We start from the raw sequence: 25,854 nt of genomic DNA on the forward strand, positions 1-25,854 counted from the left end.
AATGAGCAAACGTAGAAGTAACTCCCAAAGGTTTGATAATAAACCGGTAATAGGTACTACCTCATCTACTTCCCATCCCACAGTTTAGTTAGATCCTAATCATACAATGTGTGAGGATTGATCTAATGCAATAAAACTGGGTTGTAGAAAAGGTATGATCAAAGTGTTACTTGTCTGGCTGATGATCCGCGTAACCTAGAGATTCAAAGTAACAGGCGGCGCACTCCGGGTATTCTATCGTAGACAAACAACAAGCATACAATAAGTACTCATCTAATGCACAGGTAAAACTCAAATAAAAGATCTAACCAAAAAGTTCAACTTAAGAACTCTGGTTGGCAAAAAGAATCAAATCGAACGAAGCAAAAGAAATCAAACGGCGAAAGAAAACAATTTCGTTCTAGTAATCTAGATCTAGGGCAAATTTTACAGTAGCAAAAACTTGTTTAAGCTGATTATTCGGAAAGAGGGTTTCGAGACGAAACTCCAGGCGCTTGAATCGCCTGATTCCGATAAACGAGCGAAAAGTTATACTAAAACAAAAATCGGATCAGAAATCGTGATCAGAAAATAACCGCGGAAAATCCGACGAAAAAGGAAAAACGACGAACAAAAATATATATATTTTTTAAACAGCACGGAAAACGAGGCGGCGACGAACCTCGAAAGGCACGCGGCTCCGGCGGCGGCGGCGGCGCTAGGGTTAGGGCAGGCGGCGGGGTGGGCTCTCCTCGGGCCGGCTTGGGCGCTATTTAAAGGCGCCCCGGGCGGAGGTTTCCTGGCCGGGTACGGCCCGGAGTCGGTTACGCATTTTTTTTAATTAATTCCGCTCGGAAGAAAAATAAAAACAAATACTAAACGGACTCCAAAAATCACGAAATAAATTTTGCCGGGTTTCTAAAATCAAGCCCGATAAAGTGAACATTTATCTGGGCCCAAACTACAACTTTGAAAAACGCGCATTTTTCCTAAATTCAAATAAAAATACCGAAAAACTCCGAAATAAAACTTATTTGATTTTTTTATTAAATCCTCAATATTTCTATATTTTGGGAAAGTCATTTTATTCCCGCTCTCATATTTTTGTAATAGAAATAATTGATGATAAAATAAATAAAATCAAATGATTCTGTTTACATAATTTGAGAAAACTCAAATACGTAAATAACGAAATCCCCAACTCTCTCCGTGGGTCCTTGAGTTGCTTAGGATTTTCTAGGATCAAAACCAAAAGCAAAATAAAATATGATATGCATGATGACCTAATGTATAACATTCCAAATTGAAAATTTGGGATGTTACAGCTTTATTAATAAAGTGGGGTTCTATGACGTCTTGGTCTAGTCATTGAACACAAACAAAGCACGCGAGTTGCAGCTATGAAGAACTTTTAAACTAAACAATACCCAAGTCTAAAGGTGCTTTAAGGGCTGTATTTATAGGGGGAAAGGGTTATATTTATAAGGTGCTTTACGATGGTGCAACAGCTATAATAGGCTATGGACGAAATTTATGAAAGGGCATCTTGTATATTTCGTCCATGTCCTTGTATGTCATCATGGGGGCTTCAAATTGCTGAAAACTCCATTAGAAACACCATTTTGGTTCCCTTCGCGTGCGCCTTCATCACCATGCTTGATCCTGCTCCAGTGTTCATCCCTCGTGTCCATGCTAAGCCCTTCATTCGTAATCAACACAAGTATATCTATTTTAGGCAGCATCATATTATCATGAACATTTTTCTCGAATACGCAGGAGTGTGCGTACTATATATTAAAGGAAGAGGATGGGGACAAGAACCCCTCCACGTTGGCGGTTACATGTTACAATGATACATGTGGACCAACTCCATCAGCATAGCCGGAAACTACTCTAGCCTAACTTCTCCCCCCAGCCCACCCGACTAGCCCTTCTAGGAGAGGCTCTACATTCCCTTTTAAGATGCCAGCTTGCTTCCATGTGCATCTCTCGGTGTCAATTCTGTTCGCGAGTGCCCTCGACGAGCGGGGGGCGCCATCATAGAAAATTGTGTTTCAGTGCTTCCAAATCTCCCATAGCACGAGTAGTAAGATTGCACGTGTGTCCTTCGCCCCTTGGCCATTAGTAGTTGTGAAGGTGCTCCAATCTCGCAGCCTCGAGTCCTGGATCGGCATCCACTATGGCCTATCAAGTGCTCCGCATATGATTGACCAAACTTCTCTTGCGAATACGTAGCCTAGAAGAAGATGATCGATGGTCTCCTCGTGTTGATCGCAGAAGGGGCATGCGTCTTGGTGATCTAATCCGCGCCTAGCGAGTCTATCCGAGGTCCAACACTATTATGCATTGCAAGCCAAACAAAGAACCTGCAACGTAGTGGGGCCTTGGATTTCCACGTAAATGCTGTTGTCGGCTCCACCTCCCGTCCTATGAATTTGGCCTCGTAAGCTGATTTCGTGGAGTAGTCTCCATTGGCCTCCCAGCTCCACGTGATGCGATCCATCTCCTCCGGCATGAGCATTGTACTGGTCACCAGGTCCCATAGGAGCATGTACTCATTTAACTGCTGGCCAGTGAGGTCGGGCCCAATATCCAAGGCCCATTCACCTGTTGATACTGCCTGGTAGACCGTCCGAGATGCCCCCGCGCTGGGTGCAACAATAGTGTATATTGATGGGGCCACATCTTGGATCCTAAAGCCTTCAAGCCACCGGTCTTCCCAGAAGCTAGCGCTCATGCCATTGCCAAGCATAGTTTTTGCAGTGGCCCTGAAGAGCTGCCTTGATTCCTTTGGGACTTCGTTTTGGAGCCATAACCATCGGGCTTGAATGGCGATGTTAATCCACCGGAGATTGGGAAGACCTAGGTGTAACGCCCTCGATGCGGCTATATCTCCTACGTGTCGAAGCACAACTTAGAGGCATAACCGCATTGAAAGAAATGTCGCAAGTAAGGTAATCTTCACAAAAACCCATGTAAATAGATAAAAAGGGAAAAGGTACATAGTTGGCTTACACTCGCCACGTCACACAAATACATGAATAACATTACAATCATCCAATACACTCATGGTCCGACTACGGTACCAAAATAAAGATCAACCCCCACATGCGACAAAGTCTCCGATCGCCCCAACTGGGCACCACTACTGATCATCTGGGAAAGACACATAGTAACGATGAGAGTCTTCATCGAACTCCCACTTGAGCTCAAGCGCATCGTCTGGAATAGTATCATCGGTCCCTGCATCTGGTTTGGAAGTAATCTGTGAGTCACGCGGACTCAGCAATCTCGCACCCTCGCGATCAAGACTATTTAAGCTTATAGGTAAGACAAGGTATGATGTGGAGCTGCAGCAAGCGACTAGCATATATGGTGGCTAACATACGCAAATGAGAGCAGGAAGAGAAAGGCAAAGCACCGACGAACAACTATGATCAAGAAGTGATCCTAGAATAACCTACGTCAAAATTACTCCAACTAAGATTTTATTTCGGAGTTTTTCGGTGTTTTATTTGAATTTAGGAAAAATGTGCGTTTTTCAAAATTGCATTTAGGCCCCAAATAAATGTTCACCTTGTGCGTATTGATTTTAGAAGCCCGTGAAAATTTATTTCGGAATTTTTGGAGTCTGTTTAGTTTTTCTTTTTATTTTTCTTCCGAGCGGAATAATTAAAAAAAACGAACCGACCGACTAGGACTCCGGCCCGAGGGGCAGCCTTTATAAGCCGGGGCAGCCCACCCGGGGAAACCCTAGCCCTAGCCGCCGCCCCAACCGCCGCTTCCGCCGCCGCCGCCGAGGTTCGCCGCCGCCTCGACTTCCGTGCCAACGTTTTTATAAAAAAATCGGTTTTCGTCGGTTTTTTTAGATTCGGTTTTTTTAAATAGATCATTTTTTCCGGTTTATTTAAATAGCGAGCGTTCGTCCGTTCATTCGTTCTAGCGAGCGTTCATCGTTTTTCTTTTTCTCGGATTAAATCCGTGATTTTTCTGATCGTGATTCCTGATCCGATTTTCGTTTTTGTATAACTTTTCGCTCATTTATCGGGATCAGGCGATTCAAGCGCCTAGAGATTCGTCTAAAAACCCTCTATCCGTTTAACCAAGTTAAACAAGATTTTGCTACTCTAAAATTTGCCATAGATCCAGATTACTAGAATGAAGTTGTTTTCTTTCGCCGTTTGACTTTCGTTGCTTCGTTCGATTTGATTCTTTTTGCCAACCGGAGTTCTTAAGATGAACCTTCTGGTTAGATCTCTTATTTGCGTTTTACCCGTGCATTAGATGAGTACTTATTGTGTGCTTGTTTGTTTGTCTGCGATAGAATACCCGGAGTGCACCACCTGTTACTTCGAATCGTTAGGTTTCGCGGATCATCAGCAAGGCAAGTAACACTTTGATCATACCTTTCTACTACCCAGTTTTATTGCATTAGATCAATCCTCACACATTGCATGATTAGGATCTAATTAAATTGTGGGATGGGAAGTAGATGAGGTAGTACCTATTACCTGTTATTATCAAACCTTTGGGAGTTATTTCTACGTTTGCTTATTATGCCATGCTATGCTAGTAGACGTGGATTGGGTGAGTGATATCCATGACAGATGTGAGATTGTTAATTAATGGTTTATCTAAGGTGGCAACTTAAACACACATCTGGGTGGATTGAGGCACCTGGGTATTCCAGGACTTGCCTGTTTTCTTTTGGACCGCCACCTAGTCTCAAAGGGATCATGAGACTATTCATACTAGAAACTTCCGTGTGCAGCCACAAGCTATTATGGGCTCTAGCATAGTTGACTAAGTTGTGCGAACTCTTACAGTGGTAGACTAGCAGATGTAGGGGATGTAGGTGGTACGGTCTACCCGATCGTAAGGTGCTAGCGCTTCTAAAAGACTACGTCTCGGTCATCCGTCTTCTCAAACATCATGTAGTGCGAGAAACCAAACGGAGCCGATCGAGTCTTGTGGGGAAAAGTGCGCAAACCTCTGCAGAGTGTAGTAAACTAATCATGGTTAGCCGTGTCCCTGGTTATGGACATCTTGAGTATCTAGTACTTCGATTATCATGTGAATCTCAACATGTTACTCTAAATTAATTTTGTGGGGTTATGTTTAATGATGATGTTTAATTGGGATTCAGAATGCAGTCAACCATTCTCAATGTTTAACAACTACCATGATAGTAAAATAAATTTATTCCTTTGAAGTAGGGAAAAATTTGCTTTACGTAAAACTGTAACCATAGAGAATTCCACCAGCCAAATATGCATATAGTATAGCTGTTTCATTCCATTACTCTCTATGTGTTACATTGCCAGCATATTCCATGTGCTGACCCGTTTTGGGCTGCAACGTTAATGTTGCAGACTTTTCAGACAACGATTAAGGAGTTTTTAGGTCGTGGTTCTATACTCAGTGATGTCGTTGGAGTTGATGGACTGACTTATCTTCGAAGCCTTCCGCTGTTATCGTTATTAGATGGCCTTAAGCCATATTTATTGTAATAAGTTCTCTTTTGAGACACTCGATGTAATAAGTGTGTGATTGCTACTCTGCTATAAATCCTCCGAGTATCGTGTGGTGTCAGCATTACTGATCCAGGGATGACACCGGAGCACAGAGATCAGCCGTTTGAGGTCTGGTCGCTACAGAGATGGTATCAGAGCACACGCTGACTGTAGGACACGACCACTAAGTTAGAGACGTAGATCACTATTCACTCTCTTCTCTTCTGACCTCTCATCTTTTCTACACTTTAGGATGGCGGATGCAAGGAACAAGTTCACACAACCGGATGAAGATACACCCTTTGGACGACACTTGAAGGAAGTCACTAGATACCTGAACATAGGAGTACCAAGCTTCACGGGAACCTACAACGCCACTTTACCTGAAGAATAGCGCTGGATGATTTAAGTTCAAGTTCTAGGAAGGACGTTCATGCCAGTCACTGAGCCCATAGAACTTTCTTTTGATGCACCAACTTGGAGTCTAGGAAAGAGCATGGCAGCACACATCGCCATGGGACGCATTGGAGAAGTCTACCGCAAGGATCTCAAGGATACTATCTACCAGATTTGTGGGCGCCGAGATGAACACTGGGAGATGATCGGCACCAGGAAGGATAGATCAATCGCATCTCTTATCCAGGAGTTAAATCAGCACATTCGATGACAGGAGAACCAGATGTGCGCTGACATGATAGATCTAAAGAAGGCTAAGACTATAATCAAGGAACTGAAGGAAGAACTCAAGGCTACACATGAAGATTATGAAGAAGAAATTGAAGTATTGGTGGAGAAGAATGACGACCTGATCAAGAAGATTGGAATATTTATGGGAGGCCCTACGCCAGTAGATGAAGACGAAGAACCCCAGGAGATTAGCCCGGAAGACTACATCATCATCGACGGCACCGACTCGGAAGCAGATAGTAGCAATGATGACTATGTTGATGAAGCTGGAGCAGATATCATGGAGTCTGCAACCGAAGAATATTTCTAGTAGACCACCTCATCAGTAGTAGTAGTCCACCATGTAAATATAGTAGTCCGAGCACTTTTGCGATAATTAGATCGATTGTATGCCCTTGTTTGATTGATTGAAGTGAATTGTTTGTTTTTGCCTCATGTGCATATGGGTAGTGTTTTCTCTTTAGACCCCTCTATTCTTATATCTCATCTTTTCTAAACCCTCAGATGCCTCCGAGACGTGACCCCGGATTTACCTTTCCACCGGAGCTCACCCAGTTGATCCAGCAGCAGAACACATTGATGCAGTTGCTAGTCCAGAATCAGAATCAGGGGAACAATGACAACAACCCACCACCACCACCACCACCTGTTGACCACTTAGCCCGTTTTCTTAGACTGAATCCGCCGGTGTTTTCTAGTAGCACCGAGCCGATAGTAGCAGGTGATTGGCTCCACAAGACAGCTAGGGAGTTGACCACAGCAGGATGCATAGATGCGGAGAAGGTGAAGTTTGCCGCACATCAGCTTGAAGGACCCGCAGCATCATGGTGGGAGAATTTCACAGCCACTTTCCCTGTCGACACTGTCACATGGGACCAGTTTCAGCAGGCTTTTCGTACTGCACATGTTTCAGCAGGAGCTATGGCCATGAAGAAGCGTGAGTTTCGCAACTTGCGCCAAGGAGGACGGACAGTTGGCCAGTATGTGGAGGACTTTAGTAAGATAGCACGTTATGCCCCAGATGATGTCGCTACGGATGCAGCTAAGTAGGAGAAGTTTCTGGAAGGACTGAATGATGAGTTGAGCATGCAGTTGATGGTAGCAACCTTCAACAACTATCAGGAGTTGGTAGATCGTGCTCTTATGATTGAAGGGAAGCAACAACAGATTGAGAACCGCAAGAGGAAGTATGGACAAGGGAAGTACAATTCAGGAGCTCAGCAGAAGCCATGTTTTACCCCTAGACCGGGAGGACATTTTCAACATACCCATGGAGGAGGTAGCTCACACAATCACAATGGCACCAAGAATGGTAATGGGAATGGAGGAAGCAACGGCCAGAATCGCACCAACCCATCAACCCCAGCCAAGAAGGACCTAAGCCAAGTCACTTGTTTTAAGTGTCAGAAGACCGGACACTATGCCAATGAATGTCCTGAAGGCCAAAATGGCAATGGAAGTTCTGGGAAGAAGCCGAACCCTTTCAACAGGGGACAGGTGAACCACGTTAGCGTGGAGGAGGTTGAAGCTCAGCCCGATGCAGTAATAGGTAAGTTTTTGGTTAAGTCATTTACTGCACTCGTTCTTTTTGATACTGGTGCATCGCATTCATACATCTCAAGGGGATTTGTGGATAAGTATAACCTACCAACCCAAGCCCTTAGGTCACCCATGTTAGTAACCTTGCCCGGAGCAGTGTATGTGGCTAGTCTATGGTGTGATCGGTTACCATTAAGGATTGGTAACTATGTTTTTCCCTCAGACCTAATAGTATTGGAATCTCAAGGATTGGATGTGATATTAGGCATGGATTGGTTATCAAAGTATGAAGGGAATATTGAGTGTGCTAGCAAGTCAATTTTTCTTACCACCCCAGAAGGGAGAAGGATCAAGTATGTATCCCGACATGTGCCAAAGAGGACTCAAGTAAATTGCTTAATAGGAGTTGTGCAGGAGGAAGTACCAGTGGTAAGGGATTTCCCTGATGTATTTCCAGAGGAGTTGCCAGGCATGCCACCGGATAGAGATATTGAGTTTTTTATTGAGCTATTGCCAGGCACAGGGACAATATCAAAGAGACCATATAGGATACCAGCAAAGGATTTGGTGGAAATTAAGAAGCAGATTAAGGAGTTACTGGATAAGGGATGTATTCGCCCAAGTTCTTCACCTTGGGGATCGCCAGTACTTCTAGTGGAGAAGAAGGATGGATCCTTGAGGATGGTTGTTGATTATCGAGGATTGAATGAAGTAACAATCAAGAACAAGTACCCACTACCTATGATCAACGATCTGTTTGATCGATTGCAAGGAGCTAAGGTATTTTCCAAGATCGATCTGTGATCATGATACCACCAGTTGAAGATTCGAGAACAGGATATTCCGAAGATAGCTTTTACCACCAGGTATGGGCTGTATGAGTATACCGTTATGTCATTTGGTCTGACTAATGCACCTGCCTATTTTATGAACATGACGAACAAAGTGTTTATGGAGTTTTTGGATAAGTTCGCCGTAGTGTTCATTGATGATATCCTGGTTTATTCAAAGAATGAAGAGGAGCATAAGGAGCATTTGTGTTTGGTACTTGGAAAGCTCAGAGAACATCAATTATATGCCAAGTTCAGCAAATGTGAGTTTTGGTTGAAGGAAGTAGGATTCCTCGGACACGTTATATCTAGAGAAGGTATAGAAGTAGATCCCGCTAAAGTTGAAACCGTGACCAAGTGGGAAGCCCCAACAACAGTTGGAGAGATCCAGAGTTTTCTTGGACTCGCGGGATACTACCGGAGATTTATTGAGAATTTCTCAAAGATTGCAAAGCCTATGACTGAGTTGTTAAAGAAAGATACCAAGTTCATATGGACGGAGGAATGTGAGGCTAGTTTCCAGGAGTTGAAGAAACGCTTAGTTACCTCACCAGTATTGATTTTGCCAGACCAGACCAAAGATTATGAGGTGTATTGCGACGCTTCATGTCGAGGACTTGGAGCAGTGCTTATGCAGGAAGGGGGAGTTGTTTCATATGCCTCAAGACAATTGAAGCCTCATGAGTTGAATTATGCTACGCATGATTTGGAATTAGCAGCTGTAGTGCATGCTTTGAAAACATGGAGACATTTTCTCATTTGAAATCATTGTGAGGTGTACACGGATCATAAGAGTTTGAAGTACATTTTCACACAGAAGGAGTTGAATCTTAGACAAAGGAGATGGTTGGAGCTTATCAAGGATTATGATATGAAATTGCATTATCACCCCGGAAAGGCTAATGTAGTAGCTGACGCATTAAGCCGTAAGAGCCATGTCAATACGATAATGATGGGAGAAATACCCAAGGAGTTAGCAGAAAATCTTCGTGAACTATGTTTGGAAAAAGTTCCGAGAGGCTATGTAGCAGCATTGGAGATTCAGTCAACTTTGATGGATAGAATCAGAAAAGCCCAGAAAGCTACAAAGAGATTGTCACTATAAAGGAGAAACTGAGCAAAGGAAAAGCTAAAGGATTTTGTGAGGATGAGCACGACACCCTATGGTTTGAAGACCGCGTTTACGTGCCCAATGACCCAGAGATCAGGAAGTTGATTTTGCAAGAGGCACATGACTCACCGTATTCAATTCACCCAGGAAATACCAAGATGTATTTGGATTTGAAGGATATTTTCTGGTGGACCGGAATGAAGAAGGATATTGCGGAGTATGTAGCAGTTTGTGATGTACGTCAGAGAGTAAAGGCAGAGCATCAGAAGCCAGCAGGATTGTTGCAACCATTGCCGATACCCGAATGGAAGTGGGATAAGTTAGGCATGGATTTTATCACGGGATTGCCCAGGACTCGTTCAGGCTATGACTCGATTTGGGTTGTAGTCGATCGATTGACGAAAGTAGATCATTTCATCCCAGTAAAGACCACTTACACCAGTGCTAAGTTGGCAAAGATATACATGACCAGGATCGTATGTTTGCATGGAGTTCCAAGGAGTATCGTATCAGACAGAGGAACCCAGTTTACCTCAAAGTTCTGGAAGCAGTTGCGCGAAACTTTAGGTACCAGGCTAGAATTCAATACAGCTTTTCATCCAAAGACAGATGGACAGACCGAGAGAGTCAATTAGATTTTGGAGGATATGCTGAGAGCTTGTGCGCTAGATTACGGATCTAGTTGGGACGATAATTTGCCATATGCAGAGTTCTCTTACAACAACAGTTACCAAACCAGTTTGAAGATGGCCCCCTTCGAAGCTTTGTACGGAAGGAGGTGCAGGACACCGTTGTCTTGGGACGAAGTTGGAGACCGCCAGTTGTTTGGTCCGGACTTGATTAAAGAGTCTGAACAGAAGGTGAAGTTGATTCGCGATAGGCTCAAGGTAGCCCAGTCCAGACAAAAAAGTTATGCAGATTCTAAACTCAAGGAGACCGTTTACGAAGTCGGAGATAGAGCTTATCTTCGAGTATCTCCACTTCGGGGAACAAAGCGTTTTGGAGTTAAAGGGAAGTTAGCGCCACGATTTGTAGGACCATATCGAGTTTTGGAGCGTATGGGAGAAGTGGCCTACAAGTTGGAATTGCCCGAAGGATTGTCAGGAGTTCATGATGTGTTCCACGTTTCTCAGTTAAAGAAATGTCACGCGGAGATGGCTGACATACCCTTGAGAGACGCAGTGCCATTAGAAACTATTCAATTGGATAACGATTTGACCTACGAGGAGAAACCAATTAAGATCCTCGAGTTTACCAGCCGAGTTACCCGCAGCATGGTTATCAAGTTTTGCAAAGTTCAGTGGAGCCACCACTCAGAGGATGAAGCCACCTGGGAGCGAGAGGAAGATTTGCTCAAAGACCATCCTCACCTATTTTCTAGCCAACCCGAATCTCAAGGGCGAGATTCATCTTAAGGGGGGTAGGTTTGTAACATCCCAAATTTTCAATTTGGAATGTTATACATTAGATCATCATTGCATATTATATTTTATTTTGCTTTTGGTTGATCCTAGAAATTCTACGTAACTCAATGAGAGAGTTGGGGATTTCGTTATTTTCATATTTGAGTTTCCTCAAATTTTGAGAATAGGATCATTTGATTTTATTTATTTTATCATCAATTATTTCTATTAAAAAATATGAGAGAGGGAATAAAATTACTTTCCCAAAATAAAGAAATATTGAGGATTTAATTATAAAATCAAATAAGATTTTATTTCGGAGTTTTTCGGTGTTTTATTTGAATTTAGGAAAAATGTGCGTTTTTCAAAATTGCATTTAGGTCCCAAATAATTGTTCACCTTTTGCGGCTTGGTTTTAGAAGCCCGTGAAAATTTATTTCTGAATTTTTGGAGTCCGTTTAGCTTTTCTTTTTATTTTTCTTCCGAGCGGAATAATTTAAAAAAAACCGAACCGACCTATGGGCAGTGTCCGACTAGGACTCTGGCCCGAGGGGGGGCCTTTATAAGCTGGGGCAGCCCACCCGGCGAAACCCTAGACCTAGCCGCCGCCCCAGCTGCCGCTTCCATCGCCGCCGCCGCCGCTGCCGCTTCCGCCGCCGCCGCCGCCGCCGCCAGCCGCCGCCGAGGTTCGCCGCCGCCTCGACTTCCGTGCCAACGTTTTTATAAAAAAAAATATCAGTTTTCGTTGGTTTTTTTAGATTCGGTTTTTAAATAGATCGGTTTTTCCGGTTTATTTAAATAGCGAGTGTTCGTCCGTTCGTTCGGTCTAACGAGCGTTCGTCATTTTTCTTTTTCTTGGATTAAATCCGTGATTTTTCTGATCGCGATTCCTGATCCGATTTTCGTTTTAGTATAACTTTTCGCTCGTTTATCGGAATCAGGCGATTCAAGCGCCTAGAGATTCGTCTCAAAACCCTCTATCCGTTTAACCAACTTAAACAAGATTTTGCTACTGTAAAATTTTCCCTAGATCCAGATTACTAGAACGAAGTTGTTTTCTTTCGCCGTTTGACTTTCGTTGCTTCGTTCGATTTGATTCTTTTTGCCAACCGGAGTTCTTAAGATGAACCTTCTGGTTAGATCTCTTATTCTCGTTTTACCCGTGCATTAGATGAGTACTTATTGTATGCTTGTTTGTTTTTCTGCGATAGAATACCCAGAGTGCGCCGCCTGTTACTTCGAATCGTTAGGTTTCGCGAATCATCAGCAAGGCAAGTAACACTTTGATCATACCTTTCTACTACCCAGTTTTATTGCATTAGATCAATCCTCACACATTGTATGATTAGGATCTAACTAAACTATGGGATGGGAAGTAGATGAGGTAGTACCTATTACCTGTTATTATCAAACCTTTGGGAGTTACTTCTACGTTTGCTTATTATGCCATGCTATGCTAGTAGACGTGGATTGGGTGAGTGATATCCATGACAGATGTGAGATTGTTAATTAATGGTTTATCTAAGGTGGCAACTTAAACACACATCTGGGTGGATTGAGGCACCTGGGTATTCCAGGACTTGCCTGTTTTCTTTTGGACCGCCACCCAGGCTCAAAGGGATCGTGAGACTATTCATACTAGAAACTTCCGTGTGCAGCCACAAGCTATTATGGGCTTTAGCATAGTTGACTAAGTTGTGCGAACTCTTACAGTGGTAGACTAGCAGATGTAGGGGATGTAGGTGGTACGGTCTACTCGATCGTAAGGTGCTAGCGCTTCTGAAAGACTATGTCTCGGTCATCCGTCTTCTCAAACATCATGTAGTGCGAGAAACCAAAGGGAGGCGATCGAGTCTTGTGGGGAAAAGTGTGCAAACCTCTACAGAGTGTAGTAAACTAATCATAGTTAGCCGTGTCCCCGGTTATGGACATCTTGAGTATCTAGTACTTCGATTATCATGTGAATCTCAACATGTTACTCTAAATTAATTTTGTGGGGTTATGTTGAATGATGATGTTTAATTGGGATTGAGAATGCTGTCAACCATTCTCAATGTTTAACAACTACCATGATAGTAAAATAAATTTATTCCTTTGAAGTAGGGAAAAATTTGCTTTACGCAAAACTGTAACCATAGAGCTTTCCATCAACCAAATATGCATATAGTATAGCTGTTTCATTCCATTACTCTCTATGTGTTACATTGCCAGCATATTCCATGTGCTGACCCGTTTCGGGCTGCAACGTTAATGTTGCAGACTTTTCAGACGACGATTATGGAGTTTTTAGGTCGTGGTTCTATACTCAGTGATGCCGTTGGAGTTGATGGACTCACTTATCTTCCAAGCCTTCCGCTGTTATCGTTATTAGATGGCCTTAAGCCATATTTATTGTAATAAGTTCTCTTTTGAGACACTCGATGTAATAAGTGTGTGATTGCTACTCTGCTATAAATCCTCCGAGTACTGTGTGGTGTCAGCATTACTGATCCAGGGATGACACCGGAGCACAGAGATCAGACCATTTGAGGTCTGGTCGCTACACGTTCCATCCTTCTTCTTCACAAAAAGAACTCCACAACCCCACGGAGAAGAACTAGGTCGGATGAGACCCATTCGCTCTTGAATATTGAGTTGCTTCTTCAGCTCCTTCAACTCTTCAGGTCCCAGCTTGTAAGGACGTTTGCAAATAGGTTCCATGCCAGGCTCAAGATCGATGACGAATTTAACTGACCGGTGCGAAGGCATTCCTGGAAGCTCTTCTGGAAAGACGTCTTGATATTCGCAAACGACTGGAATTTGAGAGATGGCATCCAGTTCACCCTTCTCATTGAGAAAAAAACAGACGGATGGTATCGTCATTAGCGGCAAAGAAAATTACATCCTCAGACGAATGAGTCAATAGAATCTACCTAGCTGCACAATCAAGCTGAGCCTTGTGCTTGGAAAGCCAATCCATTCCGAGAATAAGATCAATACCCGAGTTACCAAGGACCATTGGAGAAGAAAGAAACTTGTAATCACCCAACGTGATAGTAACATCTGGAACCTCCAAACTTGCACTCAAACGTTTGCCAGGAGAAACAATATCCATTTGTTTGCCCAAATGATAAGAAACGAATTCATTCTTGGCAAAAAAATGGCTTTGACATTAAACAATGCGATGCACCAGTATCAAAAAGTACTTTTGCAGGAACATCTTAACAGGAAGGTTACCCATGATGACATCTGACGAGTCCTCTGCCTGAGCTGCATTCATCAAGTTGACCTTGGCGTGCTTGGGGTTATGCTTGACCACAGCTGTACTTGCCGATCTCACAGGAGGAGGAGGAGGGAGACGCCTCTGATTGAAGCATTTGTTGGCATAGTGACCCTTATGTTGGCACTTGTTGCACGTGACCTCTGAAAGCAAACGGTGATACGGAGCACTTGATCTTGGAGCTTGAGACGAAGTCTTGTTCCGAAAGCCAGGGTTGGGTGGGTGGCAAGATCCACTGCCACCTTTGCTCTTCTGCTGATAAGGCTGACGGAACGGAGGAGGAGGAAGCCAATACTTCTGCTGCTTAGCCACTTGAGTTGAGGAAAAGGAGTAGCATATCTGACTCGCTTCTTGCAAGCATCGCACTTCAGTTGAGCAGTCTCTTGCTTCATTGCCATGTTGTAAAACTCATCGTACCTCTTGGGCTCAAAGAGGATGAGAGCTAGCTGGATTTCTTCTCTGAGACCACCCCTGAACTGGTATATCATGCTCTTCTCATCAGGGCAAAACGGGCGAGCTTGTAAAACATTTTGTTGTACTCGTAAACAAACATAGTGCCTTGCTTCAGGTTGCGGAATTCCTCACGCTTGCTTTCAACCACACTCTGAGGAATATGATGAGCTTTGAAGTCTTGATGGAATTCATCCCAGGTAATCACACGGCCTCCTTTGGAATATTTGTACTGCTGAAACCATTCTGCATCTTGGTCTTTGAGTTGGAAGGAGGCGAACTTGACAAAGTCCTCAGGCCTGACCCTACTGCACTCGAAATGCTTGCATATGTCCATGAGCCAATCATCAGCGTCTGTTGCCTCAACACAATTGCTGAATGTCTTTGGCTGGTTAGCAAGGAACTGGTTGAGTGTAGCAAACTGATTCTGATTGTTGCCATGACCCTGGTTCCCTTGGTTGCGCTCTTGAAGAAGTTGCATGATCAGCTGTGTGTTTGCATTGGTAGCGGCCATCACAACTTGCCATGCCTCCGGAGGTGGAGTTGGTGGTGGCGGATCAGGATTCGGAGTCGTGCGCGTTGGAGGAGCCATCCTGAAGAGGTTGACATCCGTTAGCACATTGACAGACAAATATTGAAGCTGAATCAAGCGGGTTGAAATTGCAACATATAGTCTTCACATCCAAACCAAATGAACGAATGCATTCCAATCGAAATGGTCACATATCCATAAATTGAGAAGCCACTTAGAGTTGAGGTAGAAAAATAAAAACAAGGTATGGACAAGAACGAATACGTGGTGAGGATTACCCAATCCCAAACAAAATATCCGCGGAAGAAGAACTAGAGCTACAACAATTCCCACCTATGAAACTCCCGAACCTTTCCGGTTATGCAATCAGGTGTTGGGGATACAGGGGAAGCATAATATCTCACCCAAATCTAGCAAATCCTACATCCAGCTGTATCCATCCTTCAACACATAACTGAGAAAAACTTTGGAAATCATCTACCTCAACCTTCGAAAAGCATCCGTTATACAAGTTATGGCAATACTCCCGAACTCCCGCCCCAGTACTGGGTGGCGTCGAGGTTATCTCACCAACAACTGCATAAAAGAGATTTTTGATGTCGGCGAAACTCAGGTATTCCAGAATCTCAACGATAAAATTGTGACGACAACTCCTCGGAGCTCAACTCCCCGGGACACTGCCACAACCCCTAAATGACAGGAGGCACCAAGAACAAAGTTCTTGTCACAAATTGATCGGAACGATTCCAAGATACCCGCGTGATCCTAAAAAAAAATTAGTGAAATTTGAGAAGAGAAGAGTCTAAACTCTACATCAGGATGCCTTACCAGAGCGATGAAGGGACGGGAGTAAAAAGAATTCCTAAACTCTCCGATATATAATTCCTAATTGACTCAAAACATTTTTCTAGACTCAATAACGCCAACGATTCGATCAAGCAGGGGGCTCCTAAGGTCGGGGAAGGCTCTGATTACCAAGTTAGAGGCATAACCGCATTGAAAGAAATGTTGCAAGTAAGGTAATCTTCACAACAACCCATGTAAATAGATAAAAGGGGAAAATGTACATAGTTGGATTACACTCGCCACGTCACACAAATACATGAATAACATTACAATCATCCAATACACTCTAAGTTTATTTCAAGGTTGGGCATTGCTGGAGTAGTTTTTTTCAAGGCAAACTGTCAAGGGGTTCCCATTATAACCCAACCGCGTAAGGAACGCAAAATCCGGGAACATAACACCGATATGATGGAAACTAGGGCGGCAAGAGTGGAACAAAACACTAGGCAAAAGGCCGAGCCTTCCACCCTTTACCAAGTATATAGATGCATTAAGATAAACAAGATAATATGGTGAGATCCCAACAATAAACAATGTTCCAACAAGGAACAATAAACAATGTTCCAACGCTATAAGAGAGGCTGAGCAACGGTTTGCCTTGAGCAACGCTATAAGAGCGGTAAGATAGCCAAACAACGGTTTGCTAGGACATGGTGGGTTAGAGGTTTGACATGGAAATTTGGGAGGCATGATAAGCAAGTGGTAGGCATCGTAGCATAGGCATAGCAAAAGAGCGAGCATCTAGCAAGCAAAGATAGAAGTGATTTCGAGGGTATGATCATCTTGCCTGCAAAGTTCTAAGAGTTGACTTGATCCTCGTAAGAGAACTCAAAGGGCTTCTTGTTCACGAACTCGTCTCCTGGCTCTACCCAAACAAGAACAACAAGCAAACGGAACACAATCAACCACGTGCAATGCTCAAACAACATGATGCAAACATGGTATGATATGCGGGATGCGGTATGCGGTATGCGATGCATATGCAAGATTTGACAAGGAATGATTGAACCTGGCCTCAACTTGGAAATCCAAGAGTGCCACTGGAAAGGTGAGGTGATTTCGGTTGAAATCGATATAAAGATCACCGGAATCGGATGCACGGTTTGGAAATGGCAAGCAAAACAAATATGGCACCGGTCTGTGATGACCAGCAAGTAGCCATCTAAATGCATCAATATAAATATGCTACAACACTCAAACATGGCAACAAAATACATGGCAGGGATCCACTCATGATGCTTGACAAAAGATGAACACTGAGATATGGCTAATTCATCCATTAACAGGTTCAAACAAGCATGGCAAAAGTGCAAATGATAACAGGTTTCAGACTTGGTGAAATTAACACAAGGACTTTATCATCAGGAAGCACACTTTAGAGCATGAAAACTACATGCTACAAGAACTTAACAAGGCAAAGCAAGGCATGGCATGGAGCTACTCAAAGCACTTAACAAAAGTCCCTTAGTGACATTGAGCCAAAAGGGATCATAAAATACAATTGTAAGCATGCGAACATGGCAAAAACATAAACAAATTCCAGACTTGGTGGAAAACTGGAGCATGCAAATCAGTTAACGAGTAGACATGTTTACGAGCTCGATGCAATCACTACAGAGCATGGCATGACAAACTAAGCATACACCCATCAAGAATACATAGCGTAGGAGCTAGACATGGCAAGAAGAAAAACATAGCATGCACGGATCAATAGCAACATCCCCGGCAAAATTGCTAAACATGTCAACAATCTGCCAGGATTCACATTATAGCAAAAGTAGAGCTCGATTGACTCAATCTAGGGTGCTCCATAAATGCAAACAAAGACATGGATGGATAGAGCACCACAATGTTAACAAATCATCCTTACTAATCATCCTCAAAAGAGGCACGGATCACTAGGAAACAACATGAACATATCGCATAACGACAAAATCAGGACAAGGACTTTGTGAAATTCCAAGTCCCTGAAATCAGCATTACCGATTACGCTACTTTGCAAGCTTGTGCTAGTCACCACAAAAATCACAAAAATACATGGAAAGCACCTCTGTAAAGATGGCATGGCATATAAGAAAACACATGTAGAGCTCAGGATCATACCATGCACACATTAATCATGGAAAAAATGACAAATAGCTATTTGCTGAAACAGATGTGCAAAATTCACCACATAGCCCTCTTCCAACAGCATTTCGGGCATCAAGATGAGCTCAAATGAAAATGATGCAATGAGATGAAATGATGTACTCGTCGATTCGAACATTTTGATATGCTACACGCACAAATCGGAGCTACGGATGCGGAGTTATAGTGTGCCAAAGTTTGCAAAAAAATTAGGGTTCGGGGATGAAAAAGTCAACCGAGAGTTTTCTGGATCTGGATCTGGCCGATCCACTGTAGCAGCGCGGCATGGTTCCCGAGGTCGCCGGATTCGTCGCCGGAGACGACAGCACTTGCCGGAGGAAGAGGACGCCGGAGCGGAGGGGAGGTGATGCCGGCGCGGCGCGGCGGGGTTGCCGTGGTGGGGCGGTGAGGTGCGGCGCGGACGTCGAGGTCCGGCGAGGGGAGGCGCGCGGTGGCGGCTGGAGTTCTGCAGCGGCGGGGCGGAGCGGCACCGGCGGCCGGTGGTGCGGCGAGGTCGGAGCTCGCCGGCTCGGGCGAGGAAGAAGATAGGCGGCGACGGGCGCCGGTTGGGCCGCGGGGGCCCCGAGCGGGCTCGGCGGGCTTTGGCGATGTGGGGCGCGGAGGCGCCACGTGGCGGCTTGTGGTTGGTCGGGTGGTGGCGGGCGGACGTGTCCGGTCCGATCCGGACGCGTCCGGCGGCGGGAGGAGGAAGAGGCTAGGGTTAGGGTGGATTTTCCCCGAAATTTCGAAGTGGGAGTCCTATTTATACATAGAAGTTGCTAGGAGGCTCTAAATGGAGCACGGTTTTCGGCCACGCGATCGTGATCGAACGCTCTAGATGATGGAAGGGTTTTTGGTGGGTTTTGGGGACAAATTGGAAGGGTGTTGGGCTGCAACACAAACGAGGCCTTCTCGGTCCCTCGGTTAACCGTTGGAGTATCAAACAAAGTCCAAATGGCATGAAACTTGACAGGCGGTCTACCGGTGGTAAACCAAGGACGCTTGGCAAGTCTCGGTCCAATCCGGAAATGTTTAACCCCTACACACGAAAAAAGGTAGAAAGGACCATCGGAGGAGATAGGAGCGCCGGAATGCAAAACGGACAACGGGGAAAATGCTCGAATGCATGAGACGAACACGTATGCAAATGCAATGCGCATGATGACATGATATGAGATGCATGACAAAGGCAACAACACAAGGAGACAAAAACCCGATAGCGAAGAAAATAAAATAACTTAGGCCGGAAATGGCAAGAGTTGGAGTACAGATAAGGTAAATTACATCCGTGGTGTTACAGTAGGCCTCCCGCCCACTTGGGCATGCACACGGCCTCCTAGGCCACTCTGCATTGTCCACCATTCGTGTTGTCACGTGCACACCAAAGGAAGCCTCGACAGATTTTCACCATGGCCGTGAGTACTTTCTGAGGAATGTCAAGCGCCATCATAGCATGTATCGGGGTGGCACAAAGGACCAATTTGATCAGCAGTAAGCGACCACTCTTTGGCATGGAGGAAGCCCTCCAAGTTGGCAGCTTTCGCGCAAGGCAATCCACAAGTCCCATGAGCTGAGTCAACGTTTGCTTTCTTATCATTAGCGAGAGGCCGAGATATTTGCAAGGATACGAGCTCGTCATACATTCCAGGATTTCCTCCACCCTTACCATTTCAACTGTAGTGTAGGGAATTCGCATTGGCACGCTCTTAGAGAGGTTCACCACAAGGCCCGATGCCTCACCGGAGCTTTGTAGGATTCAGGCACTGGCCCATAAATCAGCGTCATTTGGTTTGATAAAGAGCATCACATCATCATCAAACATTGAGAGTCGTTGTTGCATCCCTAATCTTGCCAGCGCTGATAGGATAGCATGGGATGCCGCCAGCTGAAACATTTTGTGTAGCGGCTCCATAGTTAAGATGGATAGCATCGGCGAGAGAGGTGTTCCCTGCCTCATGCCCTTGGCATTGTATATGTGCCTGCCGCGATGCCCGTTCACCATAATCCGCGTAGATGAGGTGGCAAAGAGTCCACAAACCCACTCCATCCACTTCGTGCCAAAGCCCATCGTCCACAGGACCTCAAGAAGAAAAGGCCATTGGACCGTGTCGAAGGCCTTCGTGATGTCGAGCTTGAGCATCACTGTGGGTTCTCGAAGGGCATGAAGCCGACGTGCCATGCATTGTACTAACATGAAGTTATCATGGATCGACCGTCCTTGGATGAAAGAGCTCTGGTGAACGCCCACAAGCGTGGGCAGCTCGGTAGCCAACCTAACGGCCATTGCCTTGTCAAAAATCTTTATTGCCCCATGCATGAGGCTGACCGGTCGGAAGTCCTTTAGATCCACCGCTCCATCGATCTTGGGAAGGAGTGTAACAATGGCTTTGTTGATCATCGGTAGCCCACGCATGTCACCATGGTGGAAAAGGTCCATGGCGCGCATGATGTCATCTTTGATTATGGGCCAGCAGGAAGCATAGAATCTACCGATGAAGCCATCTAGCCCCGGTGCCTTGTCCATGGGCATAGACTTGATTACCTTCTCGGTCTCCTCCTCTGTGAAAGGCACCTCAAGGTGCGCTAGGTCTCTATGTGGTAGGTTCAAGACTTCCAGATTGAGGGCTTGCGCCCGCAGCGGGGCCTCCCCCAACAAGCGATCATAGAACCCGTCCATCATGCGTGAAAGCTCGTCCTGGCCTGTGGCAACTGCCTCTCCCTGCCTGAGTATGGTGATCATGTTACGTCACTGACGGTGACGAGCGTGGCTATGGAATAACTTGGAGTTCACATCCCCCTCGCAAAGAAAGAGGAGGCGGGAACGCAACCTTGCAATCGTATGCTCAAGGGAGGACAGCCCAACAAGCTTCCTCTTCAAAATCTTGCACAGTTCCCGCTCCTATGAAGAACGCTCCCTTGTGTCCATGGTTGTATCGAGATGGAGAATGACTTCCAGTGCTATTGCGATTTGCATCTTGACGTTGCCGACACACCGGTCGCTCCACTTCCTCAATGCCTTGGCCGTGGCCCTAAGTTTTTGGTCAAGCACGACAAATGGATTTCCACCATGCGGGACTGACACCCAAGCATCCCTGATTGTGTCAAAGACCCCCTACGCCTTCGTCCAAAATGACTCAAATTTGAACCTCTGACCCATGTTCAATTCCGCGTCGAGATTCAACAACATGGGGCAGTGATCGGACACCGCAGCACTCAGCGTCGTAAGGAGATTGTTTGGGTACAAATCCTCCCAAGAGTTGGTGCAAAATACATGGTCGATCTTCTCCATGGTTTCCCGTGCCCGCTCATTCGACCATGTATACCGTCTTCCATTGAGATAGGGCTCCTTGAGCTCAAGCAAGTTAAGTTGCTTGCGGAAACGGTCCATCATCCGCCTGTTGATTAACTCGTTGTTCTTGTCCTCGGGGTTTACTAGCTAGTTGAAATCGCCCACGACCACCCAGGGCCCCGCGTGAACCTCTCGTATGTCCATGAGCTCCTACATGAATTCAATCTTCTCATGGTCCAGCTGTGGACCGTAGACACCGATGAGCCACCATTCTTGTCCTTCGCAAGGCCGTAATAGCGCCGTCAGTGTGTTGTTGGTGTAGTGGGGGTTAGATACCTCCATGATTGAAGCGTCCCATGTGAGTAGGATCCCGCCCGTGTACCGATAGCTGACAGGTAGAAAAACGGATCAAATTTATTCCCGAGGCAATGCCTCACAATTTCAAGCGTCACAACCTCTAATTTAGCCTCCTAGATGCAAACCACCATTGGATTGGCCGCGAACACAACTTGGCCAATAGCGCATCTTTGAGCCGGGTTATTCAAGCCTCGAACGTTCCACACAAGAACCTTGGACGGGTGCGTACACATTGTGAAAGCCTACTAGACACTCCACGGACCAGCCACTAGCGCGTGCCATCCACCACCTCATCTTGCTCGAGCAAGGGAAGGATCGATGGCTCCCAACCAAAGAGTGCCAGAACGGCCTTGATGTGCCCGTTGTTAAGTGGTTGTTGGAATAACTGCACGTACGCATGCAGGGCATCATCCGAGATCTGGTCCCCTTCATTAGCCAAGCAAAGCTTCCTGATAAGCACCCCTTGCTGCTTGGTATTCCTAAGAAATGAAAGTATCTGATAATTTAATTGGCATGCGTGAGCTCTAGTAATTGGTTCAGTATGTATAGTAGCAGGGATTGTGGGTGTAACTATGGTATTAATGTCCTCATCATCATCCCCTTCTTGAAATGAAGTTGTCCTCGAAGATAGCTCATCTTCGTCACCCAAATAAGGCTTCAAATTTGCAATATTAAAAGTGGGACTAACCCCAAAATCTATAGGAAACTCAAGTTTATATGCACTACCATTTCTTTTCTCTAACACCCACATGGAATTAGCTTTGACTTGCACAAATCAGGAAACCTATCCATCTGCAAATCTAACCAAACAAGATCTCTGGTGCAAAGACAACAAGTTTTCTACCCCTATCTCTAGCAAGTTTGTACTTAGAATTCGTGCGCTCAATGTTTTCCTTAATTAACTCATACATTTTTAAGATCAATTCAACATGTTGTTTAGCATCAAAATTAAACTTCTCTGAAGATGGAAGAGGCCACAAATCCATGAGTGCACGAGGTAGGAAACCATGCACAATTTCAAAAGGGCACATCTTAGTAGTAGAATGCAGCGAACGATTATAAGCAAATTCAATATGAGGCAAGAATTCTTCCCATATTTTAAAGTTGTTCTTCCAAAAATCCCTAACCTTAGTAGACAATGTTCCTAAGTTTGTCCAGAAGTTTGGGGGTGACATGTAGTACTGAAAAGAAATTTCGTCCCCAACTTAGCCCATAAGAATCTCCAAAAGTGGCTAAAAAATTTAGTATCTCGATCTAAAACAATAGGATTTGGCACACCATGCAAACGGATAATTTCATGACAGAACAAATCTGCAACATTAACATCATCATCGCTTTTATGACATGGTATAAAGTGTGCCATTTTGGGAAATCTATCCACGATAACGAATCTGGTATCCCTGCCCTTCTTTGTTCGAGGTAAACCTAAAACAATGTCCATAGGTAAGTCCTCCCATGGAACACTAGCTATAGGCAAAGGCATATATAAACCATGAGGATTGAGTCGTGACTTAGATTTTTGACATGTAGTGCAGCGAGCAACAAAATGCTCAACATCCCATCTCATCTTTGGCCAAAAGAAATGTGTAGCAAGCATGTCCACCATCTTCTTGATGCCAAATTGTCCCATTAATCCTCCTCCATGCGCCTCCTGCAACAACAAAAGATAAACGGAGCTAGCGGGAATGCATAGCTTGTTAGTATGGAACACAAATCCATCATTAATGATGAACTTGTTCCATGTTCTTCCTTCTTTACAATGTTGCATTACATCTTTAAATCCAACATCATGCACACATTGATCTTGAAGGTCTCCAAACCAAATATTTTAAAGTCAAGTTGTGAAAGAATAGTATAGCGACAAGACAATGCATTAGCAACAACATTTTCTTTACCCTTATTGTTTTTAATAACATAAGGGAAAGTCGCAATGAATTCAACCCATTTAGCATGTCTATTTTTCAGTTTTATTTGACTTCTAATATGTTTTATAGATTCATGATCATAATGCATAACAAATTCTTTCGGCCATAAATAATGTTGCCATGTTTCTAAAGTCCAAACAACAGCATGCAATTCTTTATCATAAGTAGAATAGTTCAGACTAGGCCCACTCAATTTTTAGAAAAGTATGCAACATGTTTACAATCTTGTAATAACATACCTCCTAATCCAATTCCACTAGCATCACATTCAAGCTCAAAATCTTATCTTTCAATACCGTGAAGGCTTCTTCCCACATAGTACCCCAAACAAAAGGCACATCCTTTTTTTGTAAGCGCATTGAGAGGTGCGGCAATGGTGTTGAAATATCTCACAAAACGCCTATAGAAAGTAGCGAGGCCAAGAAAACTCCTCACTTGTGTGACCGTTTTGGGCTGGGGCCAACTCTCAATAGCTTCAATGTTGGCTTTATCAACTGTGTACTCGTACTCGTAGTCACTAGCGTACTCGTACCCACCATCCTCGGTATCAATCATCACACGCTTGGATGGGCATTCTCTCGCATAGTGACCTCCACCCTTGCAACGACGACATATAATACCATGTGTTCGCCCGGTTGATGCCATGGATGAAGAAGAGCTCTGTGTGGGACCGGAAGGTGTGCTCTTGGCGGATGGTGGTGGTGGTGCCTACTTTCTTGTATCAGGGTTGGAGGTCGTAGCTGAAGTAGGCGGTGCTACAGCAGGACGTGTGGAAGTAGATGATGTAAGTGGTGCCCATGATAATGATCGACCTATAGAGAAATTAGTTCGCGCCAATGCCTGTCAATCCTGCACTTTCCGTTCAGCTTTGCAAGCAAGATGGAATAAACGAGTGATATTGTTATAATCCTTATATTCTAAAATGGTTTGAATCTTTCTATTTAACCCACCCATAAAACATGCAAGCCTAGCTTCTTTATCCTCAACAATACCACATCTAATCAGTCCAGTTTGTAGTTCCTGGTAATATTCCTCTACATAATTTTTTCCTTGTCTTAAACGCTACAATTTTCTAAGTAATTCATGTTGATAATATGGTGGAACTCAACGAGTATGCATAGCATTTTTCAAAGCAGTCCATGTAGTTGGGATATTATGATGATATAATCGACAATGTTCAAACCACCAAACACAAGCAAAACTAGAGAATGCACAAATAGCAACAACAACATGTTTATCCTTGGGATATTGTAAGCATGTAAAACGTTGTTGGGTTTCTAACTCCCAAGTAAGATACGTGTCAGGAATGTATCTACCCTCAAATGGTGAAATATTCAATTTTAGTTTAGGGTTATGGTCATGATCTCGTACCTTAGGGGGTGGTGCAGCCCTACCGTTGCGATTGTATGTATTTGGACGACCTGGTGGTTTTCCTGGTGGTTGCACATAGTTTTGATTTGCAGCAACCTCTTCCTCATCCTCGTAAGCACCCTCGTATTTGTCGTACTCCTCAATAGTAGTAGTAGGAGGCGCAGAAGCAGCAACAGTAGCAACTACACTAGAATTTTGGGCTTGCTTGAGAAGCACACGTTGTGCTCGTCCCATTTGATTTAGAAGGCAGCATTGTTATTGTTGTAGCGGTGCGATAGATGCAACTGGTGGTGACCATGGAAGACGCGTGAGCAGTTCATTAAACGTGTCATCTAGCTTTTGCTCGAACGTCTTCTCAATGCCATCTATCTTCTCCATGGCCTCTTCAAATCTATTCAGCACATCTTGCACCTCTCCATTCATCATTTGCTAAAATTTATCATGCATCTCCTTGTTCGTCATGTTCTCCTAGTCAATCTCGTCGGCTTGTGAGCCTGTAATAGTTAGCAGCAATAGAAACACACAAGAATATGATCCTACAGACTACTAGGCAGTGGTGGGGTGGTGGTGTGTTGGAGAGTCACAAATCCGTCAAGCGAATGTCAAATTCTTATTAGTTCTTACCAAGCAGCATGT

General features: G+C 44.5%; 1 protein-coding gene across 1 annotated transcript; it reads right to left on the reverse strand.

Annotated features, from left to right (window-relative positions):
* Positions 1-2,278: 2,278 nt before the first annotated feature.
* On the reverse strand, positions 2,279-2,716 carry LOC147964978 (uncharacterized). Its single transcript, XM_087530231.1, has one exon. The coding sequence runs from the start codon at positions 2,714-2,716 to the stop codon at positions 2,279-2,281; it is 438 nt and encodes a 145-aa protein (XP_087386357.1).
* Between the last annotated feature and the right edge of the window lie 23,138 nt (positions 2,717-25,854).

This window comes from Triticum urartu, chromosome 6A (assembly GCF_056163025.1).
Source record: "Triticum urartu cultivar PI428250 chromosome 6A, HENAU_Tu73, whole genome shotgun sequence".
Classification (NCBI taxonomy): Eukaryota; Viridiplantae; Streptophyta; class Magnoliopsida; order Poales; family Poaceae; genus Triticum; species Triticum urartu.

Excerpts from the sequence above, each read along its gene's own strand:
- LOC147964978 (XM_087530231.1), bottom strand. The coding sequence starts at position 2,716 with ATGAGCGCTAGCTTCTGGGAAGACCGGTGGCTTGAAGGCTTTAGGATC.